General features: G+C 49.4%; 1 protein-coding gene across 6 annotated transcripts; it reads left to right on the top strand.

The window, feature by feature from the left end:
- Positions 1-364: 364 nt before the first annotated feature.
- Positions 365-14,816, top strand: LOC106029666 (bile salt-activated lipase). 6 transcript variants are annotated; one of them, XM_066980680.1, is made up of 15 exons: positions 365-880; positions 5,008-5,173; positions 7,295-7,366; positions 7,465-7,569; positions 7,661-8,738; positions 9,250-9,400; positions 9,818-9,940; positions 10,188-10,385; positions 10,486-10,616; positions 11,047-11,154; positions 11,450-11,567; positions 12,468-12,654; positions 13,187-13,390; positions 13,843-14,040; positions 14,550-14,816. In XM_066980680.1, exons 5-15 carry the CDS (start codon positions 8,673-8,675, stop codon positions 14,734-14,736), a joined length of 1,671 nt encoding a protein of 556 aa, XP_066836781.1. In that variant the 5' UTR covers positions 365-880; positions 5,008-5,173; positions 7,295-7,366; positions 7,465-7,569; positions 7,661-8,672; the 3' UTR covers positions 14,737-14,816. The 6 variants fall into 6 exon arrangements, with proteins under 6 accessions (XP_066836781.1, XP_066836782.1, XP_066836779.1 ...); XM_066980681.1 differs by lacking the exon at positions 7,295-7,366 and adding an exon at positions 2,693-2,752; XM_066980678.1 differs by lacking the exon at positions 7,295-7,366.
- Positions 14,817-15,432: the final 616 nt, after the last annotated feature.

Raw genomic sequence — 15,432 nt, 5'->3', positions numbered from 1 at the left:
GCCCACAGAAAACTTTACCCCATCTGTGAAAGCTGGATAATTCCTCCTCTCCCTTTTATTTCACTTGTTTATTTCAACGGTAAGATAGTCAGGGACAGGACTGCCCCTCCTTATCTTTTACATACAGGGCCTTGCACAATGGAGCCTTGATCTCAGCTGCAACCTACTAAGTGCTACTGTGATACCAATAACGAATGATAGAAACTTAATTTGGCAAAGCAACCCAATTCTGTAGCTAGCTTCGAAAGAAAACATCGAAGCATGCACAGCAGGAACCCCAAATTAAAACCACTAAAACCCCAAATGAGCAGAGAAAAGGGGCGAGCAAAGACACAGAAAGGATAAATCAGATGCAAGTAGCATTTCCACCAGTGAATAATATCCAAAGGAGAGAGACAGAGCTGGATATCGATGCTACGAACATCCTACATGACACCCACATTTTAGCAACACCGCCTAAGTACAAGCCTTTTTCAATCTGGCCTTGGGCTGATTGTGACCTGGTGGCCCAAGGGTGATCTTTGGTCACCTCACCAGACAGCAAGGCAGGCAGAGAGCAGAGAGTCCCCAGAAATGGGGAAATCTGAGGCCGGGGAGGAGTTGAGCACGCACTGGGCTCAGCTTTGGTCTGATAAGTTTATCAAGCACTGCCGGCTGCTAACTGTCAGCCGGCGAAGTGAGCCTGTTAGGGAGGAGGAACAGCTCCCAGGGCAAGATAGGACAGCCCAGGCCTTATCGGAGAGCCTGAGCCAAAGAGGGAACTGGAGAGCGAGCACTTTCCAACCACTTCATCTGAACAGCAGACAGATTGGCAGGAAAGGCCTGTCAGCCCTTCGCTTCTGCCACCCCGACAACAAGCCCTGGCCCATGCGAATAACCGGTAAGTGCAGCATGGAAATTGCCAACGTGAACACAGAGGCCCGAGGGAATGGGCAGGGGAAGGTTTTCCTAGAAACATTGCCCAAAGGGGAAAGTCAGATTTACAGCCAACAATTCAGATGCTTACTGAACAAACCGCTCCTCCGGACAGCGTTTCCCCAGCAGGCTGCCCTCCCTAGCTTCGGCAGGACGACTCCAGCATTTCAGACCAACACCACACCAAGTTTTGGTGTGCAGATAAACGCTTTTTTACCCTTTAATGTTTCAAGAAAAATAGTTTAAAAAGCATCAAGCAAATAGAAGAAAAATCTGGCCATCCCCTTCCATCTGTTAGAAGTATGGGCCAGCAAATACCCCCTTCACTCTTACTCCAGGGAAGCAATAACCAAATCTACATTGCCAAAGATCACAGCACGGGCTCCCCCCATTTGAAGGAGCTCCCTTGGACAAGCACAGCCTGTGCCAGCTCCCTGCATGCACTCCTCAGCCACGACAGGGAGGGCAAAAGAAGATTCCTGCACAGCACATCCTCTGCTTGGTTTCCTGCTACAGATGTGCCACGCAGGATAAAAACGGTGTAAGACCGTCAGCTTAGACACACTGCACTCCTCCAGTCTGCCCAACCGTACTGCAGTGAGGTCGCTGCTCCCTTAGCACAGACCCCACAACAGCAGTCATCCTCTATCAGGCTCACCTTGGGGTCTCGGACTGGGTTCAGACAGGTGACTTGGGTCCTGCTTACAGCAGGGAATGGTGCTGAGAGCTGGCTCAAGTGCAAGCCCTGAGCCTGCAGGATGGGTTCACACTTGGCTGCTTGCAACAAGTGCTGTCCCAAGCCCTCCATGATAAACAAGGAAGGAAATGTTCTGCAGCAGCATAGGCCAGGACATCCCCTGTGCAAGGTAGTTTACTCAAAGGCTCCCTTTCCAGCAAGTAAGATCTATATGGGGCGATTTGTCTGTCCTATTTTAGATGCATGTTTTAGAAGGAGAAGTCATGTCTTTAATGCACCTACTTCTCCCACCGATCAGAAAGGGAACCTAGCATATGTAGACATCTAAAGTTACATGAGATGAGTCACACTTATGTGGTTTCTGCACCACTCTCAGGCCACGTTTCTCACAGCTTTTTCTGCTCCAGCCCATAACCTGCTGTTCTCCAAGCCATCAGTCACCTCTAAACCATTTCAGTCCGCTGTGCACCAAGGGCTCCCAAGTAAGCTCTGAGTGCAACATCCACACCCAGCAGTGGCCAATGCACTTCTCAGGTTCGAGGCTCTCTCATCAAGAAAGATGAGTTTTTAAAAAAAAAACAAAACCATCTACCATTGATTCTGCTTTCTCTTTGAATAATTTTAAAGCAACGGGACTTTATCTTACATCCCAGGCTCTTCTATATTAGGAACTTTGGTGGGATTTTCAGCAGTGGCTAAGTCCGCTGGTTTTTCTCTTTATAAACTAGAAGTTATCTCTTGCTTCAGTTGGGGAAGGGGAAGTCAGATGATGGAGCATTCCTGTTCTTAAGAAGACCCCATCCTGAGATTGTGGACATGGTGAACCCGTGTGTCACTCAGACATCCCTGCCCCAGCGCCTTATTTAGATCCAGCCTGTACTTGACTGTAAATCAATCATGCTCAATGGACACCCAGGGGCCAGAGCACCTGGAAGAGAGTTCAGAAACTGGAAGTGCATTTTTTGCTATTGTAGGATTGTGATGAGAGCTAAATAGGAGACTCAAACAAAAAGGACTGTTCTCCTGCCTTTGCTGTTACCAGCTGATCTAAGCCAGTCACTGTCCCTCTCTCTGTCTCAGGTTTCCCATCTGAGAAATGATGATAACACGGACATACTGAGATCTACAGATAAGAGCAAGGTAGAATTGCTGTATGTGCACAATAATCTTACACTGGAGCAGTATCCAGCATTATGAGAAATCTCACAGAAAATGCACAAAGCAAGGTCCTTGCATTGTGATCATCTTTAGAAATATTTGCCCAAATTTGAGTAGTATATTTGATGCAGAACTAGAAGTGGAACTTAGGTTGCCTGGACTTCCAGTCTTATTTCATAAAATTATACTTCAGTTATGCTACATAATGTCATAACAGTGTTGTTATGAGACTCAAATACTTATGATAGTTCACATTTAAATACCACATTCTTCCTAAAGATTTCAAATTGCTCCACAAAGATGGAAACATCTTATCCTCATTTTACAGACAAGGAAACCAAGAGCTAGGGAGAGATAAAGCGACTAACCCAAAGCCATACAGAGAATGAGCGAAAGAGCTAAGAAATAAACCACGTCATTTTAGCTGCAGCTCTTATTTTATTGGCAGGAGGCAAAATTCAGACCTGTTGTGATGTAAACTGCTGCATAATTCACATCACCAGTTATACTGGTGGAATTTGGTACACCCTCTATGAATAATCAGGTATACGAACATCTTGGAGCCCTGGCCCATCTTTGCTCACACTAGACCATGCAAGCCTAGAAGCAGCCACTAGCTATCATGACCTATTTTAAGCCACATCCCTGTGTTTCTTAGTTTTTAATACATTAAAAAAAAAAAACATGTTCCCACTGAGGTGGGCACAACATACAACAGCTGGCAGGGTTCAGCCCCCTGGTCTGCAAACCCTCTCACAGCATCATTAGAAGTTTCTTCACAGGAGATGCAGCACAGCCCCTGTGGCTGTCAGAATCAATTTATTTAGCGTCCCAAAAATAAGTTACTGGCACTACCTCCCTGCCCCCACTTCCTCGGTCCTGAAGTCCCCAGCAATCTTAGCTCAGAAGGGAATGTGACTCAGGCCTTCAACTGAAGGGTTGTCATCTGCAAGCCATTAGGACTGGATGTGGCCGTGGTTTTATCATTGACCACCAGCTGCCTCTAGAGCTCTTGCCTCCTCCCCAATGATTCAGCAAATCTTCTCTGAGGAGAAAAACAAGCATAGAAGTGAACAAATCACAATGTCAGATTACAAAGATGAGCAGGGAAAAGCTGCGGCTCAAAGGAGGGAGATAAAAGCCAGTGAAGCTGCACGACACAAGGACTGAAGGGCCTTGCAAAGACTTTTTTTCTGGAGAGTGGCAATAAAAGTCTGACAAATTACAACTGTATTTTGAGTCTTTACACCTTAAAACACTGCTGACTAAAGAGTACATAATGTGGAAGGAAATGAAGCATATTCTCCCCTCTGTTATCTGGGCATTGCACGGGGCTGATATGGATTTTTACTGGTACAACTGAGCTGAGAAGTCCATTCTGGTTTATACTGGAACAAAGTTCCACCAAGCAGACTATTTTCAGAAGGAGTTTCTGCGCACCATAACCAACTTTTTCAATGGCTCAGAAGCCCATTTGCAGGCACTTTAAACATTACTGTTCCTGAAATAAAAAAGTTCTAAGATATGTCAGGTGGTATCTAAGGCAAGAAAGAAAGCAATTAGAAATAATCTTTAAACTTCTGACACTTTTGGCCACCATATTTTATATGCTATAGTTCTTTTGCACAATTATTTTATTTCCTGCTAGAAGCATTTGAGGTGGAACACAGTACCAACTTCACAGGTCATGGTACAGAGCATGTACAATAGAAAATGAAGAAATTTCAGCTGGTTGGTAGATAGATGTAATATCTCCTGTAATGGCATTCCACCCAGACACTCCAGTAAAAGTCCATCATTCCAAAAATGATGTGAAATCCTAATGAAAACAGAAGTGTTTGCAATTTACAGCACACTCATGTCACATTTTGGGAATGTTTCAACCCAGTGGTTCCCCCAATATCTGTACCACAGAGATGCATCCTTCCACTAGATTAAATGCAATGACAATAAGCATAAAAGGAAAGAGGAGCTCAAGAGCCGCATGTAGGTGTACTGGAGATGGATAAACTTCAGTTTCAATTGCTTTTACACTCCTGATTGACCACATTGAAACAGCACAGAGATTAACATTCCGATACTGAAGTACAACTACAGAGGACTAACTTACCTTGCTATGGGCTTTTATGTTCTTCACGCATGTTTATATATCCACCTCACTGTTAAGTTACAGCTCACAAAGCCTACTGAAACTGCACATTACCCTGCAACCTTCAAAAACACATCATTTGTAACAGATACACACTACTTCAGAGGGTTGTACCATGGCTCACCAGGACGACAGCTGGCAAGGTAAGAAAGGAGCAACACGAAGCCTTAAGGAAAGTAACTATGAAGAACTGGAGTGCCTCGGACCCAGTCACCCACCCAGGGCTGCCAACACTTCCCAGAGGACTTGAACAGGTACGTGGAAAAGCACAGAGTAGGAATGAAAGCAGAACAAAGCACTCCTTGCCCCTTTTCCAAGGGCTACTAGAGGGAACAGGGCGTTAATGTAGGTACTTACAGTGCCCAGCTGCTCTTGCCTATGAAAGGTGAAGGAAGCACTCACAGCACAACACAGAGGAAATTAGTGAAAAATGGAAGGCTGAATAGGTAGCAAACCTCAGGCCAGGAGGCTTCTGCAGATACCAAAACACATGAAGAAAAAAAACCAGAAACTGCTATAGCAATCCCAAAGTATTTTATTCCTGGCGGACAGCACTTCCTTTCTCACTTTATCCCATGTTTCAGGCTCTATAAACATTAGCTGCCTCCAAACCTCACACCAAAAATTAACACCACCAAAGCCATACACAAAGGACACCCTGTTGGTGCCCTTTTAAAGCATTTCCCTTTGCAGTGCTGCCACCTGCTCTCACAGCTTTAGGGGGTTTCCTCTCAAGTCTAACAATAATCAGGTGTATTCCTTAAAGCTTGACTGTCAGGGTCAAGGGAATTAGATGTTTATTAAGCCTGATGACTGCAGAGAACTGAAAATGTGGTGCCACTGCACCCTGCAGGCTGAAAACAGAGCATCCATTTATTTATTTATTTATTTATTTATTTTTGATCATGGTTTCTAAGCCAGGCCATCACTTCTGGGAGGGAGGCTGGCTACGGACTCCGGGGCATTTGGGTCTAGCAGCTCTGCTTCTGCCCCATACCAGAGCAACAAACAATTCTATCGCCTACACTGCTGGGATGAGCAGGAAAGCCAGCAGCAGCTGGAACACAAACGCACACAAACACACGCCACCAACTCCCCAGCTGGAGCTGCCCCACACGCTGTAGGTGCTGTTCGTGGGGTACCCGGGGATGGGGACCATGGTGGGACAGGGGGAAGTTTGGCTCTGTGGGGCCAGGAGTGCAGCCGCGGCCCTGGGGAGGGGTTGGTGGCTGCACGTGCCCCTCATGTGCTGCTGGTGTCGGATGGTGCCCACGGTGTGAGGCTGCCTGGCACCAAAGTCCAGGGGAGACGTGCTGTCAGGGCCCAGGGCTGAAGGAGACCTTCACCTGCTGAAGCTGCTGCCTTGTTCTGCTTTAGCCCTCTTGATCTGGTACAACAGACAGGCACGCCTGGGAAGGGGATTGCTAGAGAGGGGATCTGGTGATCTGGGGAAGATACTACATCCCCATGGACATGACATGCAGTGTAGGATGCATGAGTGTGGCTTTCTGCCTGCTTCCAGGGGGCTGCAGCTGAGTGCAGAGTATGTTGAGTCAATGCCATGTGTCCTGTGACCACATTCACCGGGCCTGTTGCCTGCTGGCCCCTGGTTACTTTTGCCAGGAGAACAATCTGCAAGGTCTCCCACAAGAAACATCTTTCGATTTCTCACTGTAGTCCTTCATTAACACTTAGCAAAGCAAACTTATCTTATTACCTGTGTTTCCATTTTACTTTGTCGATGTCCTCTACTGATACCCAGTAACTCCAGGAGAGCAGAGGCAGAGCGGGAAGCCTGTTCTGAAGCACATACATTTTGTGCAAATTAGTAATCAACTGCTTGAGGGGTTTCTCTCACATAGTACGGGGGATCTCCTTCAACAGGCAACTAGAGGTAGTTTGGCCGCTTGTTTTTAAAACCTGAAATTTCCTTTCCTCAATGGTGTGTCCTTTGTAGTTACCAGTATGCTCCCTGGGGAGCTGGGGACAAAGTAAGACCCATTGCTTACACGGCTGTATCCCTTCTCATCAAAAATCTGGAGAACATTTTCATGTGTTCCCTTGAATGCCACACATCTGCGTGTGCCACAGGCAGAAAGCAAACTCAGTCCTTTGCATGGTTTCCTAGGGATGGGTACAACAACCCCCAGGTGTTGTTGGGATCGCAACTACTTGCTGGCTTCTCTGAAGGTTTTCTGATTGTGACGTGAAATTTCCTGTTTAACCTTGCTCAAGAGTGAGATAGGGGCCTGTCCACTTACACCAGGATTCCGAAGCCAGGCGTTCGGGTTCAATTCCCATTGGACACCAGCTATCCTTTGTGACCGTAGCCAAATACGCATCTGCTTTTTCTGTTCTCTAATCTATCAAACAAGAGGAGTGCTGGCATATTCTGATTGGGATACCAGAATATTTGACGTCTTGAACAGCTGCAAGGGGAACCCCTTGTAAGTGACGGATATTACATATTTGTCAAGGCATGACAATGTCATGTCAGGAAAGCGAGCGAGGGGCACGTACCTGAAATGATGATGTATTGTTTTAGCTCTTTGAAGTCCGCCCAGTCTGGTCCCGGAATGCAGTAAAAGCCAATGTCAACATCCACCCAGACAAGCTGAAACTCCTGTTGCCGTATCTGGCCTATTCCATGGTAAGTCTGAGGAATCTGCCCTTGGTCCTGGCTGAGGCTGCTAGGAGGTGGTGCAGGGGTGGATCACCTGGATGTTCCTGGCTCTCTGCAGGTTCTGAGGTCCCCCCACTAAGTACCTGAGCTTCATGTAAAGAGAAAAAGGGAAGGCAAACTTTGCTGTTGAACAGAAGCTACAACCCTGGATGGTTCAGTAACTGTTAGCTCCATCGGTTCCTGTCTGCTTTGCAGCTCAGTCAAACACACAGTAGAGACTAGAATCAAAATCAGGTGGAAACACACCTGAAAATAGACAAAATTGCATTCTCAAATCTCTCCATCTGTGAGAAGTACACCTTGTCTGGGTTGATGGACATGTGGAAAACAGAAAAATGCGCTTTTCCTTATCCAAGGTGAATTAAAATTCTGTGCAATGACTTCAGCATCAAGCCGAGCTGGTGATCTTGGAAATAAAGCCAGCAGGACAAAAACACTTCCTGGCAGTGAATTATTCCCTTCTGTTGGATGTAGCGTATGTTGTCCTTACTAGCTAACACGCTTCTCAATTCATTTTGACTTTGCCAGAAGTTAACAAGGACTGCAAGAAGAAGGCAATGTGGCAGAGCTTCAGGCTCACAGAGGTTGCCCACTCTGGCCGTTAGTCTGCTATCACTGGCTGGATTGTTACCATGCAGTCACAGACATTAAAGATCTGCTGGCATTTCCTGGGTCTTGTTCATTGCTCAGTGTGTTACAAGTGGAAGGTTTATCATTAGTGGTTGGTAACATGCTCTAGTGCATGGTTTAATATAATTTCAACCTCCTGCACTTGTGTGAGGCTTCTCAAGGCTTCAGCATTATGTTCCCTGTTTTTTGTTAGACTGAGATATTGCCTTACATTTGGCCTTCATCCCACAAAGGCAACATCTGCAGGGCTCTCACACCGTGATGCCAGTCTACCTCAGCCATGGCTTGGCCTCAGCCTACTGAAGGACAAGTGTGCCGGGGCTCCTGCAACACAACTTAGAGTAAAAACCGGGTCACGGCATTGACACATAGCTGCACTCGTAGCTATATATACAGACGTCAGCCTCTGGCTGGGGACCGGCTCCTCGGGTGCACGCACCATGCCTCGCTGGGAGATCCTGTGTCTTGCCTTGTGCTGCTACCTTGGGGTAGCATGGGCTGCAACGGTAAGTACAGAGGCATTTCTTATAACTTGGAAAACTTTTTGCCTGTTCCTGCCTGAATGAGCAAAATCCTGCTATGTCTACCCTGAAGCCCAAACAGTGACAGCAACGGCACGGTATTTTCCTGCCCTAAACATGGCAAAGGCTCTCAGTGACATTCTTCTAAAAGTTCCCTGCACGGTTCTGTAGCAGCTCTGGCCTGGTTTACATCTTCAGGCTGCAGGTTCTCACCTTCTGTGGTGTGTGCATGGAAGAGCAGGGAAATTGCTGCTGCCTGCCTGCTCCAACGGGCAGCGTGCTGGACATCTGCACGGGCACGTCTCCAGCAGCAGCAACCCGTGGGCTTTCCACAAGGAACCAAAGGGATGGTTGGTGAAGGGAGGCTGCGAGTTAGCCCCCCGTGGGGGGACCCTCCAGCCAGGGTACGCTGTGGTTGCTGGCATCACGAGGAGCCTGAGCCACGAAGGACTGCAATGGATTTACTTTCCCCTCTTCTCAACGGTGCCACATTTAGCTGGGTGTGGTGCACACCGAGGGAGGTTTCGTGGAAGGCAAGAATAAACGGCTGGGACTCTTCGGGAACTACATCGACATCTTCAAAGGGATCCCCTTTGCTGCCCCCCCAAACACTCTGGAAGACCCCCAACCTCATCCTGGATGGCAAGGTAAGATCCAGCTTTGGAATGCCTTTGGGGTTTTGTTTCCAACTTTTGTCTCTTCCGTCCATTAGATAGGTAGAAGGTACTGCACTAACAGTGCCCTATGCAATGCCAAGAAAAAGCTGAGTCTCAGGGCAGGTATGAGAGTCTGCATCCAAGTGCTCCCAAGTGACCACCTGAAGTAACAAATCCAAAGCATGGCACCTGAATCTCTCCTTCTCGTGCCCTGGCTGTCCAGAGCCAGTTCACACAGGAAAGGGTACCCCGTTGTCACTCCCTCGGGCCAGTCACGGTGGCTGGGGAGGCTTTGCTGCCTCTGTGCTGGACTTACGGAGAGGAGGAAGGATGGACGGACAGCTTGCAACCAAAAGACAGAGCTGGCACCTCTAACTAGGACCTGGTGTGTTCTCTTTCTCCTCTCAGGAACGCTGAAGGCAAAAGAGTTCAAAAACCGTTGCATGCAGACGACACTTGCACAAAATGATGTCCGAGGGAAAGAGGACTGCCTCTACCTGAACATCTGGATCCCTCAAGGGAAGAAAGAGGGTATGTGCTTGGCGGAGACCTGGGGAGGAGATTCTCAGCCGCTTTTTGTGGTCCACACATATTTACTGTCCTGGGAATACTTTGCCTGTGGTGAGGGTGAGGTGACAATGAAGGAAAGGGGCGTTTGCACCAGCCCCAGGAGGTCTGTAATGCCCAAGTGGAGCAGTGCTTAGCAAACAGGCATGGTGACGGGCAGCACCCTCTGGCTACGTCGTGGTTCACAATGCTTGTCCTCCTCCTCTCCCAGTCTCGACCAACTTGCCAGTGATGGTGTGGATCTACGGCGGCGCCTTCCTTATCGGAGGGGGGCAGGGAGCCAATTTCCTTGACAATTACCTCTATGACGGCGAGGAGATCGCAGTGCGGGGCAACGTGATTGTGGTGACCCTGAACTACCGCGTGGGGCCCCTGGGCTTCCTGAGCACTGGAGACTCAAACATGCCAGGTACCCGAGCTGCTCTCTTTTAGGGGATCCTGCCACAGGACCCCAACTTATCGGCTTTGGCTGTGCCCTGACTCAACGGCGGGTGCCCTCCGTTGCTCAGGGAACTATGGGCTGAAGGACCAGCACATGGCTATTGCCTGGGTGAAGAGGAATATCAAGGCCTTCGGGGGTGACCCAGACAACATCACCATCTTCGGAGAGTCAGCCGGTGCCACCAGTGTCTCCCTGCAGGTCTGTTGTCCTTGTCAGCCTCCGCTGCAGCCACTTCTCTTTCCTGTAAATGGGAAAGCCAGTCCCTTCGGCACTCCGTGGCCTTCCTCCACCTGATCAGCATCCTCTCCTGCCTGGGGACAGCAGGGCTCAGCCTCCTTGTTGTGTAGCTACTCCTCCTTCTTCACTTTAAGCAGCTGCCCCACCGCAGGCATGCGTCCTCACTTTGGGGATCTCTGGTGAAACAGCTGTTACTTGCCACGTCCCCCTGCTCCTCTTCTCCCCTTTTCACCATATCACCTTTTAACTACTGAGCCTGTTCAGTATCACGAGAGCTGGCAGCTTCCCTGGCCTTGTGCGCAAGCTGTGTGGGGGATCAGCCAGCTCTGGCAGGCAATCATCTCTTCAGGAATTCATTACTGAAATCGACTGTTTCTATTTCGTGCTGCAGATACTGTCCCCAAAGAATGCAGGCCTGTTCAAGAGAGCCATCAGCCAGAGCGGCGTCAGCCTGTGCAGCTGGGCCATCCAGAAGGACCCACTCTACTGGGCTAAAAAGGTAACGTGCGGGTTGGGACCCCAGCTGGCACATGGGACAATTGGGGACCCCACACACCTACCTGGGCTGGCTGGATCACAGCTGTGCCACGCTGGGCAGCAATCCTGAAGCTGAAGTCTTGCTTGAGGGAACAAAAAAGGCATTTCATAGAGAAGAGCATAAAAAGCAAGGGACCCGGAGGAGCCATGCCGCCAAACATGCGTTCTTTAACACCAACCTCTTCTCTAGGGAGCTGGGAATGAAGCCTGGCTTCTGAGGGTAATGCCATGAGGTTCTTCTCTCTCTCCTTCTGCAGGTTGGACAACAAGTGGGCTGCCCCACAAGCAACACCACAGCCCTGGCCAACTGCCTGCGTGCCAGCGACCCCAAAGCTGTGACACTGGCCTACCACCAGCAGCTTGTCAACCTGGCCAGTAAGTCCCACAGCCCGCGCTGGGTCCTCCGCACACAAGAGGCTCCCTGTGCCTTCGAGGGGGCACTGGCGTGGTTGCCAGGAGTAGTTAAGCAGTGCTTGGGTCCTTCAAGGGGGACAACAATGACAGATTTCACAGTCACCCTTCCCCAGGCAGGTGCACACTGCGCTGAATGAATGCTGTTAGGTGTGCAGCGGCAGCAGTGGCAGAGCAGTTGTCCGAGGGTCATGCCTTGGTGCCAAAACAGGTAGCTTCTGGTCTGCACTTTCTGTTTTGTGAAAGCAGCAATTCCAGAACACAGCTCAAAAACAACAAAATAATTGACCGCACACCCTCCTACTTTCCCTCGAGCCACTGGGTGCAGCGTAGGGTCTGCTGGGCTCACAGCAGGTGGAGAACATTTGCACTTCTGCTGCCTGTGGCAGTTTCCTTCCCAAGAAACTCCCTCCGCTTGCTGGGGGCTATTACTTGTGGTCCTAGCAAGCAGCCCCAGCACTCAGCCCTGCTCAGAGCAGAGAGTGGCTGAGCCGCTGCTGTGCTGCTGCACGGGTGTGAGGCAGACCAGCCAGATGGGCTGGGGAGGAGAAGTTCTGCTCTTCCCAACCTTTGGCTCTGGGGAGTGGACTGGGGAAAGAAGGAAAGGAATTGTTGATGTTGCCTGCCAGCAGCGGGTAGGCAAATCTCTTGCTTTTCTCCTCCACCTCCAAGAAGGGGTTTACTGAACATGATCCTGCAGTCACCCTGCTCCACGATGACATCCTACCCATGCTGAAGTCACCCCCCAAGCTCTCCTTCCCCTCAGCCTGTTCTTTCTACAATTCCTCAAGCAATGGGGTATGCCAGGCCACACATCTGCCTTGCTGTGCTCCTAACACATTCTGGTTTTGTCTCCTGCTGCAGGTCCCCTGGTTCATACACTTGCCATCACGCCTGTCATCGATGGAGACTTCCTCCCAGACGTGCCAGAGAAACTCTTTGCCAACGCTGCTGACATCGACTACATCGCTGGGGTCAACAACATGGACGGACACCTCTTTGCTGGCTTCGATATACCTGCTATCAACCGCCCGCTGGTGAAAATCACTGCGTAAGAAAAGGACTTTCTTAAAACCCTTACCGAAAGGAACTTCAACTTTAATTATCCCCCCCACACCGAGGACTTAGTCCTGACTGGAGAAGGCACTAGCTTCAAAACAGGATGCCTCTCCAAGCTGGGGTGTCTAACAGATCTGTTGCCAAGTCCAGAGTCTTCACGAGAAAGGACTTGATAGTGGGGAAGCCTCCCCAAATATCTCTAAGGTGCTCCTGAACTCAGTGGTAGCGAGTGATAGGCTTGGCAGCCCTGCTGTTCTTCTGTGCAGAGCAGGTACAAAAAAACAGATTCTGGGTGCTTACCGACTAAAGGAGCTTGTGTCCCATTTGGCCTCAAGCTGCTCTGCTGAGAAAGTTGTGGAGCACGTGCCCCCCATCTAAGAGCTGCACTGAAATCCCTGGCTTTTATTCCACCAAACAGCTGCTGACCACAGGGTTGGATGTGAACGTCAAAGGGAGCTGGGATCAGTTCCCACACCACGCTTCAAGCTGGTGGTCCATAATGGGTGGAAATCTTGTCTTTTCAGGAGTGACGTCTATGACTTGGTCAAAGGACTTACTGCGGACAGGGGGGAAAGAGGAGCCAAGCTCACGTACGATATCTACACAGAGCTGTGGGGTGACAACCCAGATCAGGAAGTCATGAAGAGGACAGTGGTGGACCTGACTACTGACTACATTTTCCTGATTCCCACACAGTGGACACTGAACCTGCACCTGCGGAATGCCCGGTGAGCAGCTCAGTGATGGCAGCAGCCCAAAGCCTGGGGGGGGCGCCTGAGATGCTGCACTCCCGGCACAAGGGGCTGAGGAGCTGTTTAAGAGGGCTGAAATTGAAGGAGCCACCTACATGTGGCTCGTAGAAACGTTACTTCTCTAATGCTATAAGGGAGTCATGCTGAGAAAGAGTTTTAAATTACCATTGAAACAAGTTTTTGCATCTCCAAAACACCCAGCTTCATCCTGGCACTGTTCAAATCCATGAGACACACCAGCTGGATGATAGGAGGGTTAGAGTGACAATCAGAAGTGGAAGCTAAAAATTACTAGCTAGAAAGTTTTCTCCTGAAAGCAAATCTTAGACAATTCCAAACACATGAGCATCTTACAAGGCTCAGGGTCTGGCTCTGCTGATGTTTGGAGCACAGTTATGAATCTGCACCCCTCTATTTTATTTCCCCAGGCGTGGCAAGACATACAGCTATGTGTTCTCCCAGCCATCTCGGATGCCCATCTACCCAAGCTGGGTAGGAGCAGACCACGCTGATGACCTGCAGTACGTGTTTGGGAAACCCTTTGCCACCCCTCTAGGCTACCTGCCCAAGCACAGGACTGTCTCAGCTGCCATGATTGCTTATTGGACCAATTTTGCCAGGACAGGGTAAGTGATTCTGGTTCCACGCGTGGGGCTTGCTACAGCACTTCAACCTCCTGCTTTTGCCCATTAACTTTTCAGAAGCAATTCTCAAAAGCAGGGTGCTCTCTGTCTGTGCTTCCATCTCAAATCTGGTTCTATGTCTCCCAGTGGTGGAATTTGCTCTGAGCTCTCCTCATCCAGAGAACACCCGGGGACAGCAGAAGCATTTTCAGAACCTGTGATCTCTGCTCAAACTTAATGTTGAAGCTTGTTTCTGAACCCTGGAGTTCAGACAGTAGTTAAGCTGCTGCATGCAGCCAGGACTGATACTGGGGGGACCAAAGGAGGAGAATGCATGTTGACAACTTGCTCCGAGGAGGCAGAAGTGCTATCACTTGTCTCAATGTCAAACTCTTTTCTTGCACTCACTTAAAGCCTCCCGTGAGCACAGGCAGGATCCCCAGACAACACAAGCCTTGCTACATCCACAAGCTGCCCTCATAAAACAGAACGTCTATTTCTTTTTTTCCCAGTGATCCCAACAAAGGGTATTCAGAGGTGCCCATTACCTGGCTGCCCTACACCACTGAGGGCGGTTACTACCTGGATATCAACAGCAACTTAAACTACGATTCCGTGAAGCAGAACCTGAGATCCCCATTCGTGAACTACTGGAACGCCGTCTATCTGAAACTGCCGCAGGTTGCCACCACCCAGTAAACTGTGGAGCTGCTGAGAAACAAAGGAAAAACACCTTGTAAAGACAGACTTAGTTCATTAAAGGCTTGCTTGTGACTGAGCGATTTTGGCTTCTCCATGTCTTTGTCGTGACATGCTTTTGTCTCTAGCATTACAGTCAGGCAGGGAGCAACATCCAGCCTCTGGGCAAAGCATTTTCCCCTGACACAGCAATAGCTCGGTTAAGCTGCTGAGGCATCAGTGCCATAGCTTGGTCTGCTCTGCCAGCTTTTTGGCTCGGGAATTGGTTTTCCTGGTTGCCTGCGTGATCTGTAGCAGGACGGACCCAATGCTGATCTGAGCCTTTGGATGCTGCCACCTTACAATCAGCCACACTAATAACAAAGAACTCAGAGCTAACTGCAGTTGTAATAGATGCAACACAAACCTCTTAGTGAATCGGTGCCCAGTTCGCTATTAAAAACCAAGCAAGCAAGGGGGAATTTATCCTGCATGGGTTTCTGGCCACAGGGCTGCTTGGCAAAGGCCAGGCTGCGGGGCTACAGCTCAGGAAGGAAGACGAGGACCAGGATTTGTCACCCAGGATTTGTGCCTGGAATTATTCCCGACTTCACACCACTGTGGGTGACACCAACCCTGCCCCACACCGGCACCTTCTCGCCGCCTGCTTACCATGTGTTGATCGTTCTCCCTCGGAAAAGAAGGCCCCAGAGGCCG

Source organism: Anser cygnoides, chromosome 20 (assembly GCF_040182565.1).
Source record: "Anser cygnoides isolate HZ-2024a breed goose chromosome 20, Taihu_goose_T2T_genome, whole genome shotgun sequence".
NCBI classification, from domain to species: domain Eukaryota; kingdom Metazoa; phylum Chordata; class Aves; order Anseriformes; family Anatidae; genus Anser; species Anser cygnoides.
Note: the sequence above shows the minus strand (reverse complement) of the source record. Positions and strands in the feature narration are given on the sequence as shown.

Coding starts and splice junctions, on each gene's coding strand:
- LOC106029666 (XM_048054093.2), top strand. CDS start 9,592: ATGGCACCTGAATCTCTCCTTCTCGTGCCCTGGCTGTCCAGAGCCAGT. Junction 11,568..12,467: donor GCAGCTTGTCAACCTGGCCA/GTAAGTCCCACA, acceptor CTCCTGCTGCAG/GTCCCCTGGTTCATACACTT. Junction 14,041..14,549: donor ACCAATTTTGCCAGGACAGG/GTAAGTGATTCT, acceptor TTTTTTTCCCAG/TGATCCCAACAAAGGGTATT.